This window comes from Leptodactylus fuscus, chromosome 7, assembly GCF_031893055.1.
Source record: "Leptodactylus fuscus isolate aLepFus1 chromosome 7, aLepFus1.hap2, whole genome shotgun sequence".
Classification (NCBI taxonomy): domain Eukaryota; kingdom Metazoa; phylum Chordata; class Amphibia; order Anura; family Leptodactylidae; genus Leptodactylus; species Leptodactylus fuscus.
This window is the reverse complement of record NC_134271.1, coordinates 141,197,503-141,223,209: the sequence shown is the minus strand read 5'-3', so window position 1 is coordinate 141,223,209 and position 25,707 is coordinate 141,197,503. Positions and strand designations below refer to the sequence as shown.

Genomic DNA, 25,707 nt, shown 5'->3' with positions numbered 1-25,707 from the left:
CTAAACTAAATCTCTAGCAGCTACTTACCTCTACAGATGGCTGCTCCATTGCCCTCCTTCTTCTCGCCTCGCTGCCCCACCTCCCAGGTTAGTATTTAAAGCGCTAGGTAGGTGGGGCTTGTGGCTTAGAGTGTGGGCGGGTACAAGGCGGGGAGATGTGACGTCTCCCCTCCCAGTACCCGCCCACACTCTCCTAACCCGCCCACACTCTCCTAACCTGGCAGGGAGGGGGCAGCGAAGAGAGAAAAGCAGCGTGGAGCAGCAGCGAGAGGAAGAATGAAGGCACGGGGCACAGGACCAGCCATCTCTGGAGGTGAGTGGACACCAGGGGGTAGGATTGCTTTTAAAATCTGATCTCCGATTAATAAAAAAATCCCATTGACTTGCATTGGGATTGGAATTGGGATCGAGATTGGGTTTGAATGAAAAATGATCAGAAATCGGATTTTAAAATCGATCCTGAAAAGTCAAGATCGGCTCAACCCTAGTCTTTTCCATTCTCTTGGTTTGGTAGACGGAGTTTGCTTCAGACGTACGCTTTACCTACAATCCTTTATCGCTTACACATGCTTCAGATTCATTTGCCACCCTCCTTTTTCAAATCCATGAGATCAATCTTTACAAGCTTTCTATGGAAATCTAAGCGCTCTCGCCAGCCTCTGACACTTCTCATGAAGAAAAAATCCGCTGGAGGAATAGGGTTACCTGATATAAAGGAATATTACAAAGCGGTCCAACTTAACCGTTGGGTTGAATTGGCCACCCCTAAAGCAAACCCCACTATATTTTCCCTCTCATTAAACACTTTTGGCCTCCCTTCTCTAGCCGATTTATGGCTTTATGCCAAGCCAGGCCACCGATCCAAAAATATGGATCAGTTGTTGGTGGAAGTAGCTGAAACATGGAGCTACCTTTCAGACTCCCTAGCCCCAGATATATCACCTCTTACTCCAATTGGCATTCTCCCCTATTGGCATATTAACTCTAAAAAAATTCCAGAAGCTCTTTGGCACAAACTAAGCTATTATGCAGTGTTTGATATCTTAAAAGATGAAGGGACCCTAGACTTACCGAGACTAATTTCCTTGATACCCCTAGAAACTCTCCCTTTCCTACACGAAGCACATCTCAAGCTTACTGCATAGAAATGGTTTCAAACCCATTCGGTCAGGAGGAACTTCACCCCATTTGAAAGAAATCTAGCAGCGAAAAATAAATCTCTTCGTAAGACCTCCCAGGTTCTCTCTAAATACGTCAATCCGGTTACAGTCTCTAAACCTGCATACCTCTCCTCATGGGAAATGGATCTACAGATCAAATTATCAGATGAACAAGTTTCCTCAGTTCTCTTGCACGCTCACGGTTTCTCCACCTGTGTATGCTTACAAGAAACACACTATAAACTGCTCACTAGGTGGTATCACACTCCACAATGGCTACACAGGCAGCGCCGCACCTCCCATGAGGCGACCTGAAGTGACCGCTTCAGGCGGCGCTACGCCAGGGCCGCAGGGAGGGCGGCAATTTTGATCACCTAAGCCAGTCCAGGACAAGCTGTCCTGGACTGGCTTAGCACCGAATGGTGGTTTGGGGAGGCCACTGGAGCAGCGCTGCTCCAGCAGCCTCCCCTCACGCTCAGGCAGAGAGCAGGTCCTCTGCGTGCCTGCTCTCTGCCTGCGAATGGCGCTAAGCCCTGCCCCCTTCGATCAACCACGCCCCCTCCACTCCACCCCCTCTTTGGGGGGGGAGGGGCTTCTTTCTGTAGTTCGCCTTGGGCGGCAAAAGGGGTAGGTTCACCCCTGTACACAGGATGAAACTTTCTGATTCAGACCAATGTTGGAGATGTAAACAACAAAGAGGCTCTCTCATACACATTTGGTGGCAATGTCATATGACCGTTCTGGGAAAACGTTCAGTCGCTAATACGCAAATGCACCGATCCCGCCTTTTCTCTTACCCCAGAGATGGTACTTCTATGTCTTCCTTCATCAAAATATAAGCCCTCGAAAAAAAAATCTAGTCTCTCATATGCTTGCAGCCGCTAACTCATTAATCCCACACAAATGGTTAGACACAACTCCCCCGACAAAACAGGAAAAGATTGCAAAAATGAATCAAATAATGAGATTCGAAGAAATTTCCAGCTGGAAGGAAAGGAGACATGAGAGATGTGTGAAGTTGTGGTCCCCATGGCAAAAACTTAATCCGTGATTGCTAGCTGAGAGGTTTTAGAGGAAGAAAATAGGGGGAAAAAAATTTGAAGCAAAAAATGGTAAAATATTTAATATATAGGAGTTGTAGTTTTGCAATAGCTGCAAGGCCACATTGTATTCTAAGGAAAGGAGGTGATTTAGAACTCTTATTTATTTCATTTTTTTAATTATATATTTTTAAAGCTTTTTTTTTTTTTTTAAACTATTTTATTAGTTCCTAGGGGGCTTGAACCTGCAGTCATTTGATTGCAAGTCCCATAGACGGCAATACAGCTGTATTGCCGTCGATGGGACATTCTGTATATTAGTATTACGGCTGGTCATAGACTCAGCCGCAGTACTAATATAGCAGTGACAGGCCTGTTAGCCTTCATTAGGCTCCCGGCTGTTACCCGAACAGGTCGGCTCCTGTGATATCGCCGCGCAGGAGCCGGCCTGCAACTGTACAGGTATGGGGCCAGTGGGGACCGGCCCCGGGGGAGAAGGAGCCACCAATACAGACCCAGCATCCGCTGTAATAGAGAGGCGGATGCTGGGGAGGGTTAGACGCCAGCACATGTGCCGGGGCCTGAGACATCGCTATTGCGATGCTGCTATTGCGGGGAGGGACGGGGGAGCGGAATAGCAGCATCACTCCTGCCGCTGCTGGCATCATGCAGGGCAGGAGTGTAGCGATGTCTCAGGCCCCGGCACATGTGCCGGCGTCTAACCCTCCCCGGCATCTGCCTCTCTATTACATCAGATGCCGGGTCTGTATTGCGGCCACATTCGGACTATAAGACGCACTCTTCTTTTCCCCCCAAATTTTTTTGGGAAAAAGTGCGTCTTATAGTCTGAAAAATACGGTATATGCCTGGGTGACACAGATTTTCTCACAATGATGTTACCATTATATTGTTATTTTGTTACATCTACCAATACTGTATCCTTTGTACAGAACCGTATCTACTGTCTATCATTTTTTATGTATGTCAATTTATATTATCAAATAAAGTTTGTTAAAACAAAAAAAACAAAAACAAAAAACAAAAAAAAAAACATGTTCTGGAATTTCCAATGTCTTATTACAGCTGTTTTGTCTGCCAATAGTACAGGACAAGGTTCACTTTTTGCAATATCCTGCAAAGGCGGGAAGACTTCATTGTGGGTGGTGACGGCCAAGGCGGAAAGAGAAGACACTGTTGCCGGCTCCTTCCACATTCATACAGCATGAAGATGTTACAAGTCGTAGTAGCAACGAGTATATTATCTGCCGCGGCAGCCGGTGAGTGACACTGATGTAGCCGCTATATGAGTAGGGTGTGACACTTGTGTATGTGTTGTGTGTGTCTATTAGATTTACAGACGGGTCCTATATACTACATGCCTGTGCGTTTCAAGCTTGGAATGTCTCCTTATATCTTCCATATATCTTATCTGAACAGTAGGGGTTAACATCCTTAAAGGCATATTTACTGCCGGTGTTTCTTATTAAGTTGTAAAAGTAATCTTATAAGACGTCTTCTGTGACTTCCTATTTCTATGTTTTTATGCCGTGTATACTTTATGTTCTGGATTGTTCTTTATGTTGTTTTGCCGTGTCGTTGATTTCCTCATATTTTTCACCTTTGATGTGGAAATCCCCGGCACGTCCTCCATGGTTTTGCAACGACTTTGCTACTGTTGAAGTTTTAGAATGCCTCAAATGTTTTTTCCAGTTTTTATCGATGTTTGCACAGTTTAATGTCTCAAATCAATGTCATTGACTAGAATAACTATGGAAACAATGTAGCTCCAGGGTATGAAGAGCACCAGGGAGAGGCAAGTTTCACATGTTTGTTGATGCCATCTACTTTGTGCAAAACATTCAGCTTTCCTACATTACTGAAAGACAAAACTATCTAGCTGTGTAATAATAATAATAATAATAATAATAATAATAATAATAATAATAATAATAATAATAATAATTAGAGATGAGCGAACACTAAAATGTTCGAGGTTCGAAATTCGATTCGAACAGCCGCTCACTGTTTGAGTGTTCGAATGGGTTTCGAACCCCATTATAGTCTATGGGGAACATAAACTCGTTAAGGGGGAAACCCAAATTCGTGTCTGGAGGGTCACCAAGTCCACTATGACACCCCAGGAAATGATGCCAACACCCTGGAATGACACTGGGACAGCAGGGGAAGCATGTCTGGGGGCATAAAAGTCACTTTATTTCATGGAAATCCCTGTCAGTTTGCGATTTTCGCAAGCTAACTTTTCCCCATAGAAATGCATTGGCCAGTGCTGATTGGCCAGAGTACGGAACTCGACCAATCAGCGCTGGCTCTGCTGGAGGAGGCGGAGTCTAAGATCGCTCCACACCAGTCTCCATTCAGGTCCGACCTTAGACTCCGCCTCCTCCGGCAGAGCCAGCGCTGATTGGCCGAAGGCTGGCCAATGCATTCCTATGCGAATGCAGAGACTTAGCAGTGCTGAGTCAGTTTTGCTCAACTACACATCTGATGCACACTCGGCACTGCTACATCAGATGTAGCAATCTGATGTAGCAGAGCCGAGGGTGCACTAGAACCCCTGTGCAAACTCAGTTCACGCTAATAGAATGCATTGGCCAGTGCTGATTGGCCAGAGTACGGAATTCGGCCAATCAGCGCTGGCTCTGCTGGAGGAGGTGGAGTCTAAGATCGCTCCACACCAGTCTCCATTCAGGTCCGACCTTAGACTCCGCCTCCTCCAGCAGAGCCAGCGCTGATTGGCCGAATTCCGTACTCTGGCCAATCAGCACTGGCTAATGCATTGTATTGGCGTGATGAAGCAGTGCTGAATGTGTGTGCTTAGCACACACATTCAGCTCTACTTCATCGGGCTAATAGAATGCATTGGCCAATCAGCGCTGGCCAATGCATTCTATTAGCGTGAACTGAGTTTGCACAGGGGTTCTAGTGCACCCTCGGCTCTGCTACATCAGATTGCTACATCTGATGTAGCAGTGCCGAGTGTGCATCAGATGTGTAGTTGAGCAAAACTGACTCAGCACTGCTAAGTCTCTGCAATCGCATAGGAATGCATTGGCCAGCCTTCGGCCAATCAGCGCTGGCTCTGCCGGAGGAGGCGGAGTCTAAGGTTGGACCTGAATGGAGACTGGTGTGGAGCGATCTTAGACTCCGCCTCCTCCAGCAGAGCCAGCGCTGATTGGTCGAGTTCCGTACTCTGGCCAATCAGCGCTGGCCAATGCATTCTATTAGCTTGATGAAGCAGAGTGTGCACAAGGGTTCAAGCGCACCCTCGGCTCTGATGTAGCAGAGCTGAGGGTGCACAAGGGTTCAAGTGCACCCTCGGCTCTCCTACATCAGAGCCGAGGGTGCGCTTGAACCCTTGTGCAGCCTCGGCTCTGCTACATCAGAGCCGAGGGTGCGCTTGAACCCTTGTGCACACTCTGCTTCATCAAGCTAATAGAATGCATTGGCCAGCACTGATTGGCCAGAGTACGGAATTCGGCCAATCAGCGCTGGCCAATGCATCCCTATGGGAAAAAGTTTATCTCACAAAAATCACAATTACACACCCGATAGAGCCCCAAAAAGTTATTTTTAATAACATTCCCCCCTAAATAAAGGTTATCCCTAGCTATCCCTGCCTGTACAGCTATCCCTGTCTCATAGTCACAAAGTTCACATTCTCATATGACCCGGATTTGAAATCCACTATTCGTCTAAAATGGAGGTCACCTGATTTCGGCAGCCAATGACTTTTTCCAATTTTTTTCAATGCCCCCGGTGTCGTAGTTCCTGTCCCACCTCCCCTGCGCTGTTATTGGTGCAAAAAAGGCGCCAGGGAAGGTGGGAGGGGAATCGAATTTTGGCGCACTTTACCACGCGGTGTTCGATTCGATTCGAACATGGCGAACACCCTGATATCCGATCGAACATGTGTTCGATAGAACACTGTTCGCTCATCTCTAATAATAATAATAATAATAATAAATTTTGCCTTAGCAGCCATCCCTATATAGCACTAGATGGTATTTTACCTAGCTTTCCTTGGATCCTGAAAGGCATATCCATCAAGCGAAGATACAATTACAGAGGAAGGGGGGTTAGTTAGGTATATTTAGCACCTTGAATTCCATAATATAGCACTATCTTATATATTACCCAGCTTTTCCAGGACCCTGAAAAGCATCTCTTTCAAAATTAGTGAACAATGACAGAGCAAGAAGGGAATTTGGTTTGATGTATTTAGTATTCAGCAGTTCTTATTACAGCAATAGTTTATATATACCAAGGTTTCCTTGTACCCTGAAAGGCAGATCTGTCAAACTAAATAACAATTTCATCTTAAAGGGATTCTATCATTGAAATCAAATTTTTTTCTAGATCACACATTGGAATAGCCTTAAGAAAGGCTATTCTTCATTGACCTTTAGATGTCTTCTCCTCGCCGCCGTTCGGCAGAAATTCCGATTTTCATCTGTATGCAACTGAGTTCTCTCACAGCACTGGTGACGGTCCTCAGTGCTCAAACAGCACTGGGGGTGTTCCCAGCACTATGAGAGAACTCTCTAGCGACGTCTCCATCTTCTTCAGGAGCGTCCTCTTCACGCGTCTTTTTCCGGTGCTGGCGGTTAAACTTCTAGGCCTCGGGCAGAGCCGACTGCGCATGCCCACAGGCCACAAGAAAATGGCCACTTACTTACTGTGTAAGCGGCCATCTTTCTTATGGCCTCGTGAATGCGCAGTCGGCTCTGCCCTAGGCCCGAGACCTAGAAGTTTGACTGAAGAAGACGCATGAAGAGACCATTCCTGAAGAAGATGGAGGTGGTGCTGGAGAGTTCTCTCGCAACATTGGGGACGCCCCCAGTGCTGTGAGAGAACTCATTTGCATACTGACAAAAAACGGGATTTATACCGAACGGCGGCGCGGAGAAGACATCTAAAGGTAGGAGAAGAATAGCCTTCTCATGTGTCAATGAGAAAACAAATGTGTTTTAATGGTAGAATCCCTTTAAGGAGAGGGATTTTTTGTTTAGGTATAGTGTAAGACTAAACCACCCTGCACCCAGTTTACTACAATTAATTTTTCAGCTTTTCTGTGTGAAATGTGGCAGATACAGCAGAGTCATCTCGTGATTATTAAAGGGAAGGAGGTCTGATGACAACTTTACTATATTCTGTTGATCATAACAATATTATACCCTATAGACTCACATCAGATTGTGCATGTAGCTCCCCTCCCTCCGTCACTCCCTGGTTTTTGGGATAAGGGCTGTACTCACCCTGTACTGAGAATTACTGCCACTGTAACTTTGTGATAAAGAATAAACATCCTGCTATACTGTGGATAAAGAAGTGTTTATTTCCAAAATGGTGCCTACAAATTCTTCAATTCCTCCCACATTTAAAGGGGTTGTCCAGCCCAAAAATAGATTTGTTATACTGATGACCTATCCACTGGACAGGGAGCACGTGCAGCACCATCCACTGTATAGTCGGGGCTCCAGAAGCTCCTTGACCACTGGAGAAGCTTCTGGTACCTGGAGGCTGCTGGAAACATTGATAGGTCTGGGGTCCGGGTATCAGAACCCCACAGATAACATAGTGGTGATCAGTATGAAAACTCTATTTGGACTAGACATCCACTTTAGGCTAAAGCCCTACGGGCCGTAATGCTGCGGAAAGAACCGCTGCGTGATCGCATCGCGGTTATTTCCACAGCGCTTTTAACAGAAAGTGCACAGATTTTTCCTCTGCGGATTTTCTCTTAACATTATATCTATGGGAAAGCCGCCGGCGTTTCCGTAGATATTATTGACATGCTGTGATTTTCAAAGCCGTTGAGGCTTTGCAAACCGCAGCGTATCCGTGCTGTGATTTCTTCCGCAAAGTGGGGATGGGATTCGCATGAATCCCATCCACTTTGCCTGCACTGTACAACGCTGCGATTTTTCCCGCAAATCGCGGCGTTTATGTCCCGTGGGGCCCCGGCCTTAACAAGACTTCATACAGTCATATAAATAGAAGAATGGAAAATTAATAGTCTCCACTAGAGATGAGCAAATAGTGTTCGATCGAGTACATGTTCGATCGGATATCAGGCCATTTGAGGTATTCGATTCCAGTCGAACACCACGTGGTAAACTCACTAAAAATTTGATTCCCCTCCCAACTTTAATCCATTTCAACTGGCTGCAAATGTGACTTAGTTATTGCCACCACCTGTTAGGTGCCTCAGGTAAGTAACAGGTGCTGTTAATTACATAAATTAGAGAAGCATCACATGATTTTTCAAACAGTGCCAATACTTTTGTCCACCCCCTTTTTTATGTTTGGTGCGGAATTATATCTAGAGATAAGCGAACACCGTTCGATCGAATTCATGTTCGATCGAATATCAGGCCGTTCGAGGTATTCGATTCCAGACGAACACCAGGTGGCAAACTGACTAAAAATTTGTATCCCCTCCCACCTTCCCTGGCGCTTTTTTGCACCAATAACAGCACAGGGGAGGTGGGACAGGAACTACGACAACGGAGGCATCGGAAAAAAATCGGAAAAAGCCATTGGCTGCCGAAATCAGATGACCTTCACTTTAGACAAATAGTGGATTTAATATCCGGTTCATATGAGACTGTGAACTATGTGACTGTGAGACAGGGACAGATGTACAGGCAGGAATAGCTAGGGATTACCTTTATTTAGGGGGGAAATGTTACTCACCCAGCTCTTTGGGGCTCTATCTAATCGGGACCCCTGTCAGCTTGTGATATGCACGAGCTGACTTTTCCCCATAGGAAAGAATTGGCAGCGTTGATTGGCCGAATGCTGTACAGTGTACATTATTCAGCCAATCAACGTTGGTTCTGCCGGAGGAGGTGGAGTCTAAGATCGGTCCACAGCAGTCTCCATTGTGGTCCGATCCCAGATGTTACTGCTACATCTGAGATATATCAGAACTCTGTCAACTCTGCTACATCTGAGATCGGACCACAATGGAGACTACTGTGGACCGATCTTAGACTACGCCTCCTCCGACAGAACCAGCGTTGATTGGCCGAATACTGTACACTGGGGAAAAGTCAGCTCCCGCATTATTAGTGGCATAATACAGTGACTTGGGCATGCTAGATACCCCCAGACATGCTTCCCCTGCTGTCCCAGTTGCATTCCCGAGGTGTTGGCATCATTTCCTGGGGTGTCATAGTGGACTTGGCGACCCTCCTGAGTCGAATATTGGTTTCCCCCTAAACAAGTATTTTTTCCCCATAGACTATAATGGGGTTCGATATTCGTTCGAACAGTCGAGTTTTGAGGGACTACTCAAATCGAATATCAAACTTCGATCATTTCATTGTTCGCTCTTCTCTAATCTCCACCATTTGTACCAGAAAGTAAATATATAAAGGGTTAAGGATCTATAGTGAAAATGACCCTGTTTTATGTGATCAGTTTCAGAACAAACACCAATTCGCATAGTTGGGGTTCTATATTCATCCAAGAACGTGACAAGTCCTTTTGGGCCAAACGTGAGAGACTTAAGATGGAAGCTGCAACGCCATGGAACGATTGTGATTGCAAGTGTTAAAAATGGCCTTGAAGACTATGTCGATACCAGAAGATACGAACTGTTCAATAATGGAACCATTTTGTGCATTAAAAATTTGACTGAAAGTGGCAACTACATCATCGATGTTACTCTCCAGAATGGCACATCCATAGAAGAAACATTTATCCTCACAGCGGAAAGTATGATCATTATGGTCTGATAAAGACCAAATTATCTATCTATCTATCTATCTATCTATCTATCTATCTATCTCCTATCTATCTATCTATCTATCTATCTATCTATCTATCTATCTATCTATCTCCTATCTATCTATCTATCTATCTATCTATCTCCTATCTATCTATCTATCTATCTATCTATCTATCTATCTATCTATCTATCTATCTATCCAGTGGCGGATCCAGGGTTTGCGGGGCCCTGGGCAATTGACTTTGGCGGGGCCCTACGCGCAGCGCGCCACAGCAAATTAGGCCCAGCCCACTGTTATGTTGACTCCGCCCATTCTCATTCATTTTTCATGTGATTCCACACAGTATAATCCTCCTACAGTCACCCGTAAATTATATGTCCCCCCTCCATCTCTCCCCCATTTTCATATACACCCTTCATCTGCCCCCAGATTCATGTCCCCCCTCTATCTATGTCCCCAGTTTAATGCAATTCTACCCCTTTATTTGCCCACAGTTTCGTGTCCCCCCGTCTCTGCCCCAGTGTCATGCCATTCTCCCCCCTTCATCTGTCCCAATGTCATGCCATTCTCCCCCCTTCATCTGCCCCAATGTCATGCCATTCTCCCCCCCTTCATCTGCCCCAGTGTCATGCCATCCCCCCTTCATCTGCCCCAGTATCATGCCATTCTCCCCCCTTCATCTGCCTCAGTGTCATGCCGTTCCCCCCCTTCATTTGCCCCAGTGTCATGCCGTTCTCGCCCCTTCATCTGCCCCAGTGTCATGCTGTTCTCCCCCCTCCATCCACCCCAGTGTCATGCTGTTCTCCTCCTCCATCTGCCCAGGGTCATGCCGTTCTCCCCCCTTCATCTGCCCCAGTGTCATGCTGTTCTCTTCCCCTTCATTTGCCCCAGTGTCATGCCGTTCTCCCCCCTTCATCTGCCCCAGTGTCATGCTGTTCTCTTCCCCTTCATTTGCCCCAGTGTCATGCCGTTCTCCCCCCTTCATCTGCCCCAGGGTCATGCCGTTCTCCCCCCCCCTTCATTTGCCCCAGTGTCATGCTCTTTTCTCCCCCTTCATCTGCCCCAGTGTCATGCTGTTCTCTCCCCCTCCATCTGCCCCAGTGTCATGCTGTTCACACACACACACACACACACACACGCGCTCACCTTTCCTCGTTCCCCCGCAGCTCTCTCCCTCATACACATATTGTAGGCGCGATGTGACGTCATCACAGGAGCTGAGCTGTGACAGCTCCTGCTTTAAACGCCTATGTATTCAGGACGCCGATGAGTTGAAATCGGGACATGCTGACCCAGGGCCGGCTCCAGGTTTTTATGGGCGCTTGGGCGACAGAGCCTCAGTGGGCCCCCTTGTAAAGGAGGCGGGGAAGTCGAGACACTGTGCGTCGCAGATGAAACGAGTGATGTCATGCAGGAGTGTGGCGTCACCAACGCCATACCTCCCAATTTTTAAAGAGTAGAAAGAGGGGTAAAATGTGCGTTGCGCTATGCACACCGCGGCAAATTTGGCTCCACCCACTTTTATGATGATTCTACCCATTCTCATTCATTTATCATGTGCTCCCACACAGTATAATCCTCCTACAGTCACCCGTAAATTATATGCCCCCCCTCCATCTCTCCCCCAGTTTCATATACACCCTTCCTCTGCCCCCAGTTTCATGCCCCCCCCTCCATCTCTGTCCCCAGTTTCATCACGTTCTCCCCCTTCATCTGCCCACAGTTTAATGTCCCCCGTCTCTGCCCCAGTGTCATGCCGTTCCCCCCTCCCCTTCATTTGCCCCCAGTTTCATTGGGCCCCCTCCACCTCTGTCCCCAGTTTCATGCCGTTCTCTCCCCACCCCCTTCATCTTCCCCAGTGTCATGCCGTTCCCCCCCTCCCCTTCATTTGCCCCCCAGTTTCATTGGGCCCCCTCCATCTCTGTCCCCAGTTTCATGCCGTTCTCTCCCCACCCCCTTCATCTTCCCCAGTGTCATGCCATTCCCCCCTCCCCTTCATTTGCCCCCCAGTTTCATGGGCCCCCTTCATTATGTTCCACCTTAATATTTAATACAAAACAAACACTTACACTCACCTTCTATCACTCACCTTCCATCGTTCCCCCGACGCTCCTCTCTCCAGTCACATACGCGATTAAAGCAGGAGCTGTGACCTCAGCTCCTACTTAGCTCCGGCCCGGCTTGCGTGTGTAGGCGCGATGTGATGACGTCACATCGTCATCACATCGCCCGGCCCTGGATCCGCCCCTCTATCTATCTATCTATCTATCTATCTATCTATCTATCTATCTATCTCCTATCTATCTATCTATCTCCTATCTATCTATCTATCTATCTATCTATCTATCTATCTATCTATCTATCTATCTATCTATCTATCTCTCCTATCTATCTATCTATCTATCTATCTATCTATCTATCTATCTATCTCCTATCTATCTATCTCCTATCTATCTATCTATCTATCTATCTATCTATCTATCTATCTCCTATCTATCTATCTATCTATCTATCTATCTATCTATCTCTTATCTATCTATCATCTATCTATCTATCTATCTATCTATCTATCTATCTATCTCCTATCTATCTATCTCCTATCTATCTATATCCTATCTATCTATCTATCTATCTATCTATCTATCTCCTATCTATCTATCTATCTATCTATCTATCTATCTATCTATCTCCTATCTATCTATCTATCTATCATCTATCTATCTATCTATCTATCTATCTATCTATCTATCTCCTATCTATCTATCTATCTATCTATCTATCTATCTCCTATCTATCTATCTATCTATCTATCTATCTATTTATCTATCTATCTATCTATTAGAGATGAGCGAACACTAAAATGTTCGAGGTTCGAAATTCGATTCGAACAGCCGCTCACTGTTCGAGTGTTCGAATGGGTTTCGAACCCCATTATAGTCTATGGGGAACATAAACTCGTTAAGGGGGAAACCCAAATTCGTGTCTGGAGGGTCACCAAGTCCACTATGACACCCCAGGAAATGATACCAACACCCTGGAATGACACTGGGACAGCAGGGGAAGCATGTCTGGGGGCATAAAAGTCACTTTATTTCATGGAAATCCCTGTCAGTTTGCGATTTTCGCAAGCTAACTTTTCCCCATAGAAATGCATTGGCCAGTGCTGATTGGCCAGAGTACGGAACTCGACCAATCAGCGCTGGCTCTGCTGGAGGAGGCGGAGTCTAAGATCGCTCCACACCAGTCTCCATTCAGGTCCGACCTTAGACTCCGCCTCCTCCGGCAGAGCCAGCGCTGATTGGCCGAAGGCTGGCCAATGCATTCCTATGCGAATGCAGAGACTTAGCAGTGCTGAGTCAGTTTTGCTCAACTACACATCTGATGCACACTCGGCACTGCTACATCAGATGTAGCAATCTGATGTAGCAGAGCCGAGGGTGCACTAGAACCCCTGTGCAAACTCAGTTCACGCTAATAGAATGCATTGGCCAGCGCTGATTGGCCAATGCATTCTATTAGCCCGATGAAGTAGAGCTGAATGTGTGTGCTAAGCACACACATTCAGCACTGCTTCATCACGCCAATACAATGCATTAGCCAGTGCTGATTGGCCAGAGTACGGAATTCGGCCAATCAGCGCTGGCTCTGCTGGAGTAGGCGGAGTCTAAGGTCGGACCTGAATGGAGACTGGTGTAGAGCGATCTTAGACTCCGCCTCCTCCAGCAGAGCCAGCGCTGATTGGCCGAATTCCGTACTCTGGCCCATCAGCGCTGGCCAATGCATTCTATTAGCCCGATGAAGTAGAGCTGAATGTGTGTGCTTAGCACACACATTCAGCTCTACTTCATCGGGCTAATAGAATGCATTGGCCAATCAGCGCTGGCCAATGCATTCTATTAGCTTGATGAAGCAGAGTGTGCACAAGGGTTCAAGCGCATCCTCGGCTCTGATGTAGCAGAGCCGAGGGTGCACAAGGGTTCAAGCGCACCCTCGGCTGTCCTACATCAGAGCCGAGGGTGCGCTTGAACCCTTGTGCAGCCTCGGCTCTGCTACATCAGAGCCGAGGGTGCGCTTGAACCCTTGTGCAGCCTCGGCTCTGCTACATCAGAGCCGAGGGTGCGCTTGAACCCTTGTGCACACTCTGCTTCATCAAGCTATTAGAATGCATTGGCCAGCACTGATTGGCCAGAGTACGGAATTCGGCCAATCAGCGCTGGCCAATGCATCCCTATGGGAAAAAGTTTATCTCACAAAAATCACAATTACACACCCGATAGAGCCCCAAAAAGTTATTTTTAATAACATTCCCCCCTAAATAAAGGTAATCCCTAGCTATCCCTGCCTGTACAGCTATCCCTGTCTCATAGTCACAAAGTTCACATTCTCATATGACCCGGATTTGAAATCCACTATTCGTCTAAAATGGAGGTCACCTGATTTCGGCAGCCAATGACTTTTTCCAATTTTTTTCAATGCCCCCGGTGTCGTAGTTCCTGTCCCACCTCCCCTGCGCTGTTATTGGTGCAAAAAAGGCGCCAGGGAAGGTGGGAGGGGAATCGAATTTTGGCGCACTTTACCACGCGGTGTTCGATTCGATTCGAACATGGCGAACACCCTGATATCCGATCGAACATGTGTTCGATAGAACACTGTTCGCTCATCTCTACTATCTATCTATCTATCTATCTATCTATCTATCTATCTATCTATCCATCTATCTCCTATCTATCTATGTATCTATCTATCTATCTATCTATCTATCTATCTATCTATCTATCTATCTATCTATCTATCTCCTATCTATCTAATCTATCTATCTATCTATCTATCTCCTATCTATATCTATCTATCTATCTCCTATCTATCTATATCTATCTATCTATCTATCTATCTATCTATCTATCTATCTATCTATCTATCTCCTATCTATATCTATCTATCTATCTATCTATCTATCTATCTATCTCCTATCTATCTATCTATCTATCTATCTATCTATCTATCTATCTATCTATCTATCTCCTATCTATATCTATCTATCTATCTATCTATCTATCTATCTATCTATCTATCTATCTATCTATCTATTATCTATCTATCTATATCTATCTATCTATCTCCTATCTATCTATCTATCTATCTATCTATCTATCTATCTATCTATCTATCTCCTATCTATCTATCTATCTATCTATCTATCTATCTATCTATCTATCTATCTATCTCCTATCTATATCTATCTATCTATCTATCTATCTATCTATCTATCTATCTCCTATCTATCTATCTATCTATCTATCTATCTAAGCTGTAGATATCCAGAGCAAATGCCTGCTGAAGGCTTGTTGACCACCATTGTATTCAACTATATCGGCATCCTAAGGACAGAGATATAGCTGAATGATGACATTTACCCACCATAGTATTTCACCATCCATGGAGGGTTTCCACACCATCCATAGGTGCCGAGGAACGATGGTTGGGAAAGCAGGATGTATGGACTTGATGGCCAGTGATGCAGGAGAAATGAAGGTGGTGTCGGGTCAATTCAAACAGTTATATCTCAGACATGATAAAATGTAGAAACTTGGTTCTGGTGTCGTATAAAAGAAGAGATTCTCTTCTTTCATATCATGGTAAGGTTGTACTTCTTGTTTTATTTCCAGAGATATCATCAGTTGAAAACACAGTTGGGATTGCGAAATTTATATGAAGCTGCTTTCGATCCTGACTGGATCAACCAGTGATATCTCTGGAGATAATATAAGAAGTCCCGCAGTTTCTATATATTATAATGCCCAAGATATAACAAGCTTTATTTGTCCTGTTATATATACAAGCCTTTACACTGTACATAATATATAGCTCTCAATACAGAAGCAAGGGAAAAAAATGAAAAATGCAGGATTTCACCGAAAGGAGCCAAAATAAAGTATAATAAAGTAAAAAATAAAATAATATAAATAAATAAATAAAATAAAATAAAGTATATTACGAGATGCACTAATGGCACAAATACTGCCAGAAAGTCAAAAGTTGTCCAAAAGTTTAGTTATTTTTAAATATTAGGAAACAGCCCAAATCTCTGAGGCCCAAAACCCTTAGTGTATAAAGACTCCAGAGCTCCATTACATTGCCAAGGTTAGTGTAGATACATATCATGGATTCTAGACCTGGAATGTGACATGTAAAGGTTTCCATATAGATGCCAGGCATTTGGGGAGCTCTATAAACCTTTATATTGTAGAGAAATCATGTTCTTTCTGTTTTCTTACAGAGTCCACCTTCACCACATTTTCACCAAATACTGGTAAGTGGGGACAATAAAGAGTTATGTACGTGGCAGTGTATGGGGGCGCTGTGACTAACTTTATATGGGGGCTTTGCGGATGGTAGTATATGGGATTCTCTGACTGGCAGTATATAGTTGCTCTGTACCTGGCAGTATATGGTTATTCTCTACCTGCAGTATATATTTACTCTCTACCTGCAGTATATGGTTGCTATCTACCTACAGTATATGGTTGCTCTGTGCCCGGCAGTAGATCGTTGCTCTGTACCTTGCAGTATATGGTTGCTCTGTGTCTGGCAGTATATCGTTGTTCTGTACCTGGCAGTATATGGTTACTCTCTACCTGTCAATATATGGGTGCTCTGTACCTGACATTATATGGTTGCTCTCTGGGGTTTGGCAGTATATAGGGACTCTGTGACTGGTGTTGTATTGGTATTCCATGACTGGCAGTGGTTTTCACTTTCACCTTACGTGACCATATGACCACTGGTTAGCTTAGCTGTCGGGGCACAGTGGCTACATCTTGTTTTTGGTCAACACCTTCCACTTTTGCTACTTTGCAAAATGTTATAGGACTCCACACTTACCATGTGCCATTTTTAATACTGGTATGGAAGAATGATGCCCCCTCAGACACAATGATACAAATGTGACTGCTACCTTTGCACCCTCTAAGCTTTTGGTAGGTTTGAGCTCACTGTCAATAATAGACAATATTAAGGGTGCACAAAATGTGGTCAAAAGTGGATATATGCAAACATCCATTCCTTAAAATAAACCTGTGTATGACCCTTTGTGCCATGTTATGTTTACAAGATTGCAAAAAAGTTCTGGTAACATTCAATGCAATACCATGAATGAATTTAGTTTTTTATTATAATGATATATAATTCCATGGGTGTACAGTATATGAATTGTAATATCTGTGTGTTCCTCATTACAGAAGAGGTGGAAAAATCAAATCACCTTATACTTGGAATCCTCTTACCCACCATAGCATTGCTGGTTGTGGTGGTGGTGTGGTGGAGATGTAAGAGATCATCAACCACAAGTGGACAAGGTATGTCAGTAGATAAAACTTTAGGTCTGATTTATGAATACTGTCCACAGCAGCCAATCACAACGCAGCGAGGACAGGAGGCTGGAAGTAGTATTACATGCAGTGGTCCTGTTGGCTAGAGACACCATCAACGCCTCCAGGGTTGGTGCAGTGTTGGGGGGCCTGCAGAATACCTGATGGTTGTGTTTCCCTCAGAGCACATGCTAGTTGTTGTCAGCCTTCCTGAGTCTGATGGAGGTGGCAGTGTCTATGATGGTCTTGCTGGAATAAGACTCAGGACACAATAGGGTAACCTATAGTCATTACAGAACCAGGTTAAGTAGCATCCAATTTCTAGAGAGGGGTGCATTATGGGGTTACCATTAGAGGCTGGATGGTACGCCCTTTTCACAGTCTCAATCTCCCTTGTTTGGGCAGTCTTTACTACAAATAGCTTGCAATACTCTCCCTCACAAGGTCTCTACAGGTTCTTTGGGGGGTGCAGATCATCAGGGTTGCCTTGTCTGTCCTGAGCCATGGTCGACTGACGCAGGACTAGCCTGGATGGAGTTCGGTGGAGCCAGGGTGGAATCCGATGGTTTTTCCAGATTAGTTTGGGCTCTGGCTCAGTCTCTCCTCACACTCCACACTTCTCCCATGAAGAAGAGAAGACTCACTCGCAAGTTTATGCACATTTGGTTGTGCAAGTCAGGTTTTCTACAAAAATTTGCGATATGGAGGCGATATGAAGCTTGGCCTTGGATATGCCTCCACCTAATATAATCTGGGGTCTGAAGACAATGTTACTTCCAGTTCATAGAACGAACCCCCAGAGTATAATAATTTACTGCAATGTATGTCGCTTCAGTCATTTTAGTTTGTCTAAGAGAAATGTCATGTTCTAGCTTGTTAAAACCTGAGTAATGTGGAAAATTTGGGTCAAATCCAGTTTGTGACCATCCAATTCGTTCTTGTCTACCGATGACCTTTCCACTGTGTAGCTGTCCGACACCTGGACTTGGCACAGATCAGAAACTGGACGCTGTTATAGTGGACAGGGAAGTGCAGATGAATCAACTGTGGAATCTGAGGCAAGATAGAGGAGGACCTTGATTTTTCTTCAGTGTCCATGGGAGGCAGAAACAGGGTGGAATCTGGTGGTTATTTTGAGGCAGAATCCATCACAAATTCACTCAAGTGGACATACCCTAAAGCAGTCAACAATCACATGGGATCCAGATCTATAGTAGTTTGTTCACTCTTCGAGAAGTCAAGATCTTGGCCTGAAGAACGTTGAGAAAGAAAGACATTAAGACTATTTGTTTTTGAGCCTCCTCCTTAAATGTTTATGGAGAAGTGATTCCCATGGGTTTCTACTTAGGTTAAAATCAGGGTAAGAACAAATAAGATGAGAAATTTCTGGAGCTTGTGGACTTTCTGCCATTTTTGTCCAGATATGCATCATACCTTGTGAGCATGCTCAACCCAAAAAGGCACGTTTGCCTACAATACTTCTATAAAATTTTTGTCTATTGTTTTACCCCATGTATTGACCAAATATGTAGTTATATTAATGTTGTTTTTGTGTCTTTTTTTGCTCATTGCAGAGGAGGTGAATAAATCACGTTACCATGTAGTCGAAAGAATCTCATCCATCATATCAAAGAAGGGGCTGGCTGTGGTGTCATGCAAATATTTTAAGACATCATCAAACACAAGTGGGCAAGGTAGGTCAATCTCTAGATAAGAAGGATCTGCCTGGACGGTTGGTCTACTTGCAGGATAAGACGTATAGTTATATAATACGTATATCATAACGCTCTTGTGAAGGCATCTCTATCGTTAGAACTATAAGTGGCCACTTGACCGGTCATGATTGGCGCTCTCCTATATGGACATTAGACACATGACATTGAGACACAACATCAATCCATTGACAAGTTTTCTGAGGATCAGTTTCAGAGCAAATCTACATTAGAATGGAAAAATCCATCTAGGATCATCGTTGGTAGACTAGCCAGGGCCAGGTTTTCAAATATTGGCAACCTTGTGGGATTCAGTGAAGTTTAGAGTCTACCAAAAATATCGTGATCATGGAAAAACATCAAGAATAAGGAGATGCAAACAACTCCTTCATGAAAGGGGTCAGAGGGAGATGTCAGGAATGGTTCTGATGAAAAGGTGGTGCAAAGTCAAGTATATTGCAGCTACCAACATTGGTGAATCAGCCAACATGTCCAAAGGTGCAACTCATTGGGTCATATTTTTGAAGACTGGAGTTACTCATTGCCCCAGAGCTGGTGAAAGGGTGATTCCCATATATGACAAAGGATATGCCTCCACATAAATGGCATGCACTGTCTGATGGGCTCCCTTTTGGCATCTGGTGTTCATCTTGGATTTATCTTGGGCTCATCTTGGGTTCTTCTTCAAATCTCCTGATACCAGCAGCCTCAGGGGACCATTGAGACATGTAATTGGGAGGTGTGAGGGCATCCTGGAATGAACACCAGATACCACTAGAGAGTCCAGGAAGGGTGAGGGTCAATAAGTATGACTGTATATTATTTCTCTGTACCTCCAATGGACTCTGAAGAGAACCCAGGATATAACAACAGTTCTGATTCATTATGAAATGAAATTTGTGAACGAATCCCACAAGGTCCACCCGTGACTATACCATTCCATGAGGCAAAGGAAATACAAGTAGTGCTGACTGCCTCGCAGCAGAATAAAAGATATCTCCATTTTCAAAGCTCAAGTCCTCGAATACTGCCAGATCAATAGTCATTGCATGATCTCAAAAAATTCAGACAATGGGACGAAAAGATATAAAATCTTCAATTTATTGGTAATTCATAAAAACATCAAGTTTCCATAGCCATATTCCCGACTTGTACGCGTTCTGACCCTTTCTCATCACAGTATTTCTAGCTGCCAAGGTCCGATATCACACTTTGGTGAATAATTTGAAGGACTATGATGAACATAGAACTTAGCTTACAATTCTATGAAAGCTACACGACGGCTTCCGGAGTCTTAAGAGCATAAATGTTTTGGCCCTTTGTGGTAGATATCACACCTAAGTGGTTGCAGTCGTTCTCACAGAACAAGTAAAGAAAAAAAATTGTGACCAGACCAAAGAAAAAGAAACTTATGTTCATAACACATGTGAGATAAGATTATGGGCAAGATGGTGGGGCAGTAGTTACAGTAAGCCTTATATAGTATATATACTCATGAAACCAATTAATTACAGTAAGCTGATGGCTGGTGCCACAATACCCCCATATAATGTCCTTGTATGCCCCCATACAGTACCCCTTTATTTTCCCATATAATGTTTCCTTATTCCCCCACACAGTACAGAGCCCTTTATAATGGTCTCTTACATTCATATATAATAGCATGCCACTTTATCCTCCCATATAATGGTCACTTATGTTCCTATACAGTGCAATACCACCATATCATTGTACCTTATGCCCCTATAAGGGGCATATAATGGATCCTTGTGTGGCCTCATACAGTACAGGGCCATTTATAATGGTTTATTACACCCCTATATAATAGCATGCCCCTTTATTCCCCATATAAAGGACTCTTATGCACCCATTCACCACTCTTTATTTCCCCATATAACAGATCCTTACGCCCTCCACACAGCACCATGTCCCTTTATGTCTTCTATGTGCCTATAAAATAGTGATCCCCTTTATTCTCCCATATAATGGCCACTTATGTCCCCATACACTGCAATATCTCCATATAATGCTCCTTTATGCCCCCATACAGTACCCCTTTATTCCCCCATATAATGGTTCCTTATATCCCCATACTGTACAGTGTCCCTTTATAATGTTCTCTTATGCCATATATAATAGTATGCCCCCATATAATGGGCCCTTATGTCCCCATACTGTACAGTCTTTATGCCCTGGTATATAACATCTCCTAATCCCCAATACATTACTGTTCCCCCTTGAGCTAACCCCCCCCCCACACACACACACCTTATCTCATAGCTCCTCAGACCCCCTTCCCTTCCCTTCTTTGGTAACCCTGTCAGTGCTGGAGCAAGGAAATGACGGGGGTCCGAGGATCTACAAGCGCTAGGTGGAAGTGAAATCTGCACTCACCACTCAACTCTATTGATGGTAGTGCTGTACACAATTGGGCCCCCTAGGTGCTCTGAGTCCTGGCACCGGCTTCAATTTTCTGGGTGTTGGTGCTTCCATATTTCTCCTCTATGTCTATGCCCTATTATGGGTAAAAAATATGCAAATCTATTCTCCAGGATGTAATTAGGAGAACAGTGCACTCTGTATTCCACCCTCTAGAGGGCAGCATCCTTAACATCATGCATGACTCAGTTATAAAGTCTTTTAATCATAATGTGGATTTAATTGCCAAATCAGTATTTCTGTCCCAAAAGGAACAAATTCCCAGCTATGGACAGCGCTGTTTCGGCCTATTGGGCCTCCTCAGCGTAGCGTAGGGATACTGATTTGGCAGAGTGAGAGACTATAGACCAGGGTCAGGGGACAATCGTACACATCAGGGAGAGTGTTTGCCTATATAGGCAGTACGGAGACTTGCAAGTCATTCCTGCTCCGCTAGGGATTCTGGGTAAAAAAATATGCAAATCTGTTCTCCAGGATGTAATTAGGAGAACAGTGCACTCTGTACGCTACCCTATAGAGGGCGGCATCCTTAACATCATGAACGACTCAGTTATAAAGTCTGTTAATCATAATGTGGATTTAATTGCCAAATCAGTATTTCTGTCCCAAAAGGAACAGATTCCCAGCTATGGACAGCGCTGAGCAGGAATGACTTGTAAGTCTCTGTACTGCCTATGTAGGCACACACTCTCCCTGATGTGTACGATTATCCCCTGACCCTGGTCTATAGTCTCTCACTCTGCCAAATCAGTATCCCTGCGCTATGCTGAGGAGGCCCAATAGGCCGAAACAGCGCTGTCCATAGCTGGGAATCTGTTCCTTTTGGGACAGAAATACTGATTTGGCAATTAAATCCACATTATGATTAAAAGACTTTATAACTGAGTCGTTCATGATGTTAAGGATGCTGCCCTCTAGAGGGTGGCATACAGAGTGCACTGTTCTCCTAATTACATCCTGGAGAATAGATTTGCATATTTTTTACCCAGAATCCCTAGCGGAGCAGGAATGATTTGCAAGTCTCCGTACAGCCTATGTAGGCACACACTCTCCCTGATATGCCCTATTATAACATATACAGTAGACAGTGGTTATAATATTTCTCTTAGACATTGGGTAGTACAAATTTATATTTTTACCTCACTTGCGTTAATTCTTAAAGATTATTTGGTGGTGTATGAACACAGAAAACCTTCTACATCACCAATGTAATGTTTTTTTTTTTTCTCTTCTTAGAAATTCCAGAGGAAGTAGTTATTGGAATCCATCCAGATCGCTCCAACGAATATTCAGTAAGCTAAATTTTACCATATAGCCTTTTATATGTAGATATGTCCTTGCTGATGGAAGGACCTCATATCTGACTTTAAATCCATACTAGGAAATCTCGAGAAGTAGTTTGACGGGTCTGCCTGATACCTTTTCATGTGATATTCCCACTGAAGAAGAAGTAGACGAGGAGGTAAGTTGTGACTACTAACACTATTTTAGGCAAACATATGTTCTACCAAAGAAATTGGCGAGAGGGATAAGGAGAAATCTAACCAGCTAGTTAAGAAATATGTCCCTGGGTTATTGGCCAAGGAAACATAAACCTATGATGAAGCCCAGATTAAGATCTACTGGACCACCATTGGCCACCATTGGACTAAATTACCTGTATCACAATCTACTGTTGGTCACCATTGGCCTAAATATATCATTGAGCCACCACCAGTTTACATCTTGACCTACCAATGGGTCACCACTACATCATGGTTGACTTTAAGGCCACCACTGATACGAATCTCCATCTCCTGTTTTGGTCTCTGCCAGTCCCAAAAGTGATCTTTTTGGTCACCATTATGATCATCTATTTTGTAACCATCATTCTGAATTGCGATCAGCTTCTTAATCACCACCAGTCAAAATCACAATCTACTATTTGACCATAAATGGTCCAAGGCAAAGTCCAGATTTTATTTATTTTACATGATAGTTTTTCATTTGTTAACACACCAATTTGTGAATCATGGCTTAAATTGACGACGTTTTTGGATTTTTAGAGAGCAGTCTTTTGGTCACCCATTGTCCCCCTTACGACTACTCCTTCCACTCTTTGTTTCTTCCCTGACTATCAGCCTTGTGTAGGCAAGTTTTATTTGTTTCATGAGGTCAAAGTCTGAAAAGTTTTTGGATACGTGGTACTAGTATCTCATATGTTACTTCTTACAGTATGAAAATCCGCAAGAACAAGACGAACTGATAGAGAAGAATCACATAGAAGAGCCGATGCCATGGCCATGACGTCTATGCAAAGATATGTTCAACTGTTACTTGGATTTAGCAATCCGGAAAGAAGGGCCCACCGGTGGTGACCAACTAGAAGTGTTTCTGTTTTAGTAAATGTGTTGTGCCTCTCCTCTGTTATGCATCCTGAAAATTTATAAAAAAAAGTATCTTTCCCTTTGTCAGTGTGGTGAGCGCCTACAGCCTGGCATTGAACATATTGACAAGTGGACTTGATCGCACCATCTACTGCTGCCAATCTGAGACTATCCTGGGAACTGCTACCTTGGGTCCTCCTGCAGCGAAGTCCAGATCTCTGTATAGAGGTTAAAGGGTGAAAACCAGGAGTTCCCTTGGACTTGGCAACCCAGTCTAGCCAGCGCCAATCAGATTGCTGCTTTAATACACGACTATCTGGTACATAACCATTAATTTTCAGGTACTCCAAACAGGACTCCAAAATAATAATCTCATGGAGAACACAATACATGCTAAAACAGATGGGCCGGGAGTGTTATCAATCCTCTTCTATTGTATATTATTTATATATTTTATTGTTTTCATTGTTATTTATTTTTATTGCCATAAAATAAAGGGCGTATGATGAGTCCCACCAAGTGACACCTGATGCCCATGTTTCCTAAACCGAGTACATTGGGACAACCACTCAACAAAGTAGTATCCCAACTCGGCCATGGTCACACAATAGAAGGTTCTCGAAAGAGACATCTCTTAGTCTGTCAATTTGGCCAGACGACTATAAGGTCTTCCTTGCCCATAGTTTGTTCCTGAACTGCTAAGACCCATTATGGGTAAGATCTTCCTTGTTTCTGATATTCAAAAATGAAGCTGTCTGGAAAACATGTAACCAGTTCAGGTCTGAGGTTTTTGGACCTTATATTTTTAGAATTTTGTTATACTGTAACTGGGGCTGCTATGCACTTACATAGTGCTTACAACCGGTCACCTCAACTTCAGATACCAGATCGCATTCTTCAACCAGCACCATATATAAGCATTTGTGCAGGCTGAAGGACCCGGCCAATATGGCCGTAAAGCCGCAATGGGTGACCCTAAAGACACCTAAGGTGTGCAGTGTTTTTAAGGTCGTGCTCCTCTCATGTATCTGGCTACCACACGTCATTGTAAGAAAATGTGCATCCACTAATTGATTTTTTTATGTTTGTTTTTCCAGTATCCTACATTTATAGGTCTTTCCAGGCGTTGATGGGTTTTTGATATTGATGACTTATCCTTAATATCAGATCAGTGGGGGTCCAACACCCAGAACCCCCACAGATCAACCGTTTCAGTTGCTGCCAAGTGAGGGAACTTTATAGTGTTATATCGTGCTGTATATTGTACAGGCGATCAAGTCATCCCATATCCTTTGTAAGGCTAAAATTTATTTTTTTATTAGATTAAAATGTATTTTATAAAATAGTAAAATAAATATAGAATAAGTGGTAGAAAAAAGATAAAAATTTTAATAAATAAAAATAAACATAATTGGTGTCACCAATTTAAAAAGTTCAAACTATCAAAATGTAATGTAAAGACTCACGTACGGTGAACGGCATAAAAAAATGTACAGTGTGTTGGGGTCATCTTCTGTTTCCCCCAAATATATGATAAAAAGTGATGAAGAATTAATTTATATCAAAAAATGGCACCGATAAAAACCCCAGCTCTCCCCACAAAAAAAGAGCCCCTCATACAGCTCCATCAAGGAAAAAATAAGTTAAAGCTGTCAGAATATTGTGCCCCTTACGAAACGGTACCAAAAAAACTACACAAAAAGAGCTTTTGCACCGCTCCATCAAAGAAAAAGAAAAGGTTCTGAATATGGCGCCCCCAAGGAAATGGTAACAATAACAACAACAAAAAAAACAAGCAACTCACATAGAAAACAAGTTAATGGTGTCATAATATGGTGTCCCTAAGGGAATGGTAACAATAAAAAC

General features: G+C 43.8%; 1 protein-coding gene across 1 annotated transcript; it reads left to right on the top strand.

Moving 5' to 3' along the window:
• The first annotated feature begins 3,355 nt into the window (after nt 1–3,355).
• Nucleotides 3,356–25,707, top strand: LOC142214276 (uncharacterized). The gene is made up of 8 exons (XM_075283175.1): nt 3,356–3,477; nt 9,647–9,943; nt 16,235–16,267; nt 17,196–17,312; nt 18,899–19,018; nt 22,712–22,767; nt 22,857–22,937; nt 23,690–25,707. Exons 1-8 carry the CDS (start codon nt 3,423–3,425, stop codon nt 23,759–23,761), a joined length of 831 nt encoding a protein of 276 aa, XP_075139276.1. The 5' UTR covers nt 3,356–3,422; the 3' UTR covers nt 23,762–25,707.

Coding starts and splice junctions, on each gene's coding strand:
- LOC142214276 (XM_075283175.1), top strand. CDS start 3,423: ATGAAGATGTTACAAGTCGTAGTAGCAACGAGTATATTATCTGCCGCG. Junction 9,944..16,234: donor ATTTATCCTCACAGCGGAAA/GTATGATCATTA, acceptor GTTTTCTTACAG/AGTCCACCTTCACCACATTT. Junction 22,768..22,856: donor ATCGCTCCAACGAATATTCA/GTAAGCTAAATT, acceptor AATCCATACTAG/GAAATCTCGAGAAGTAGTTT.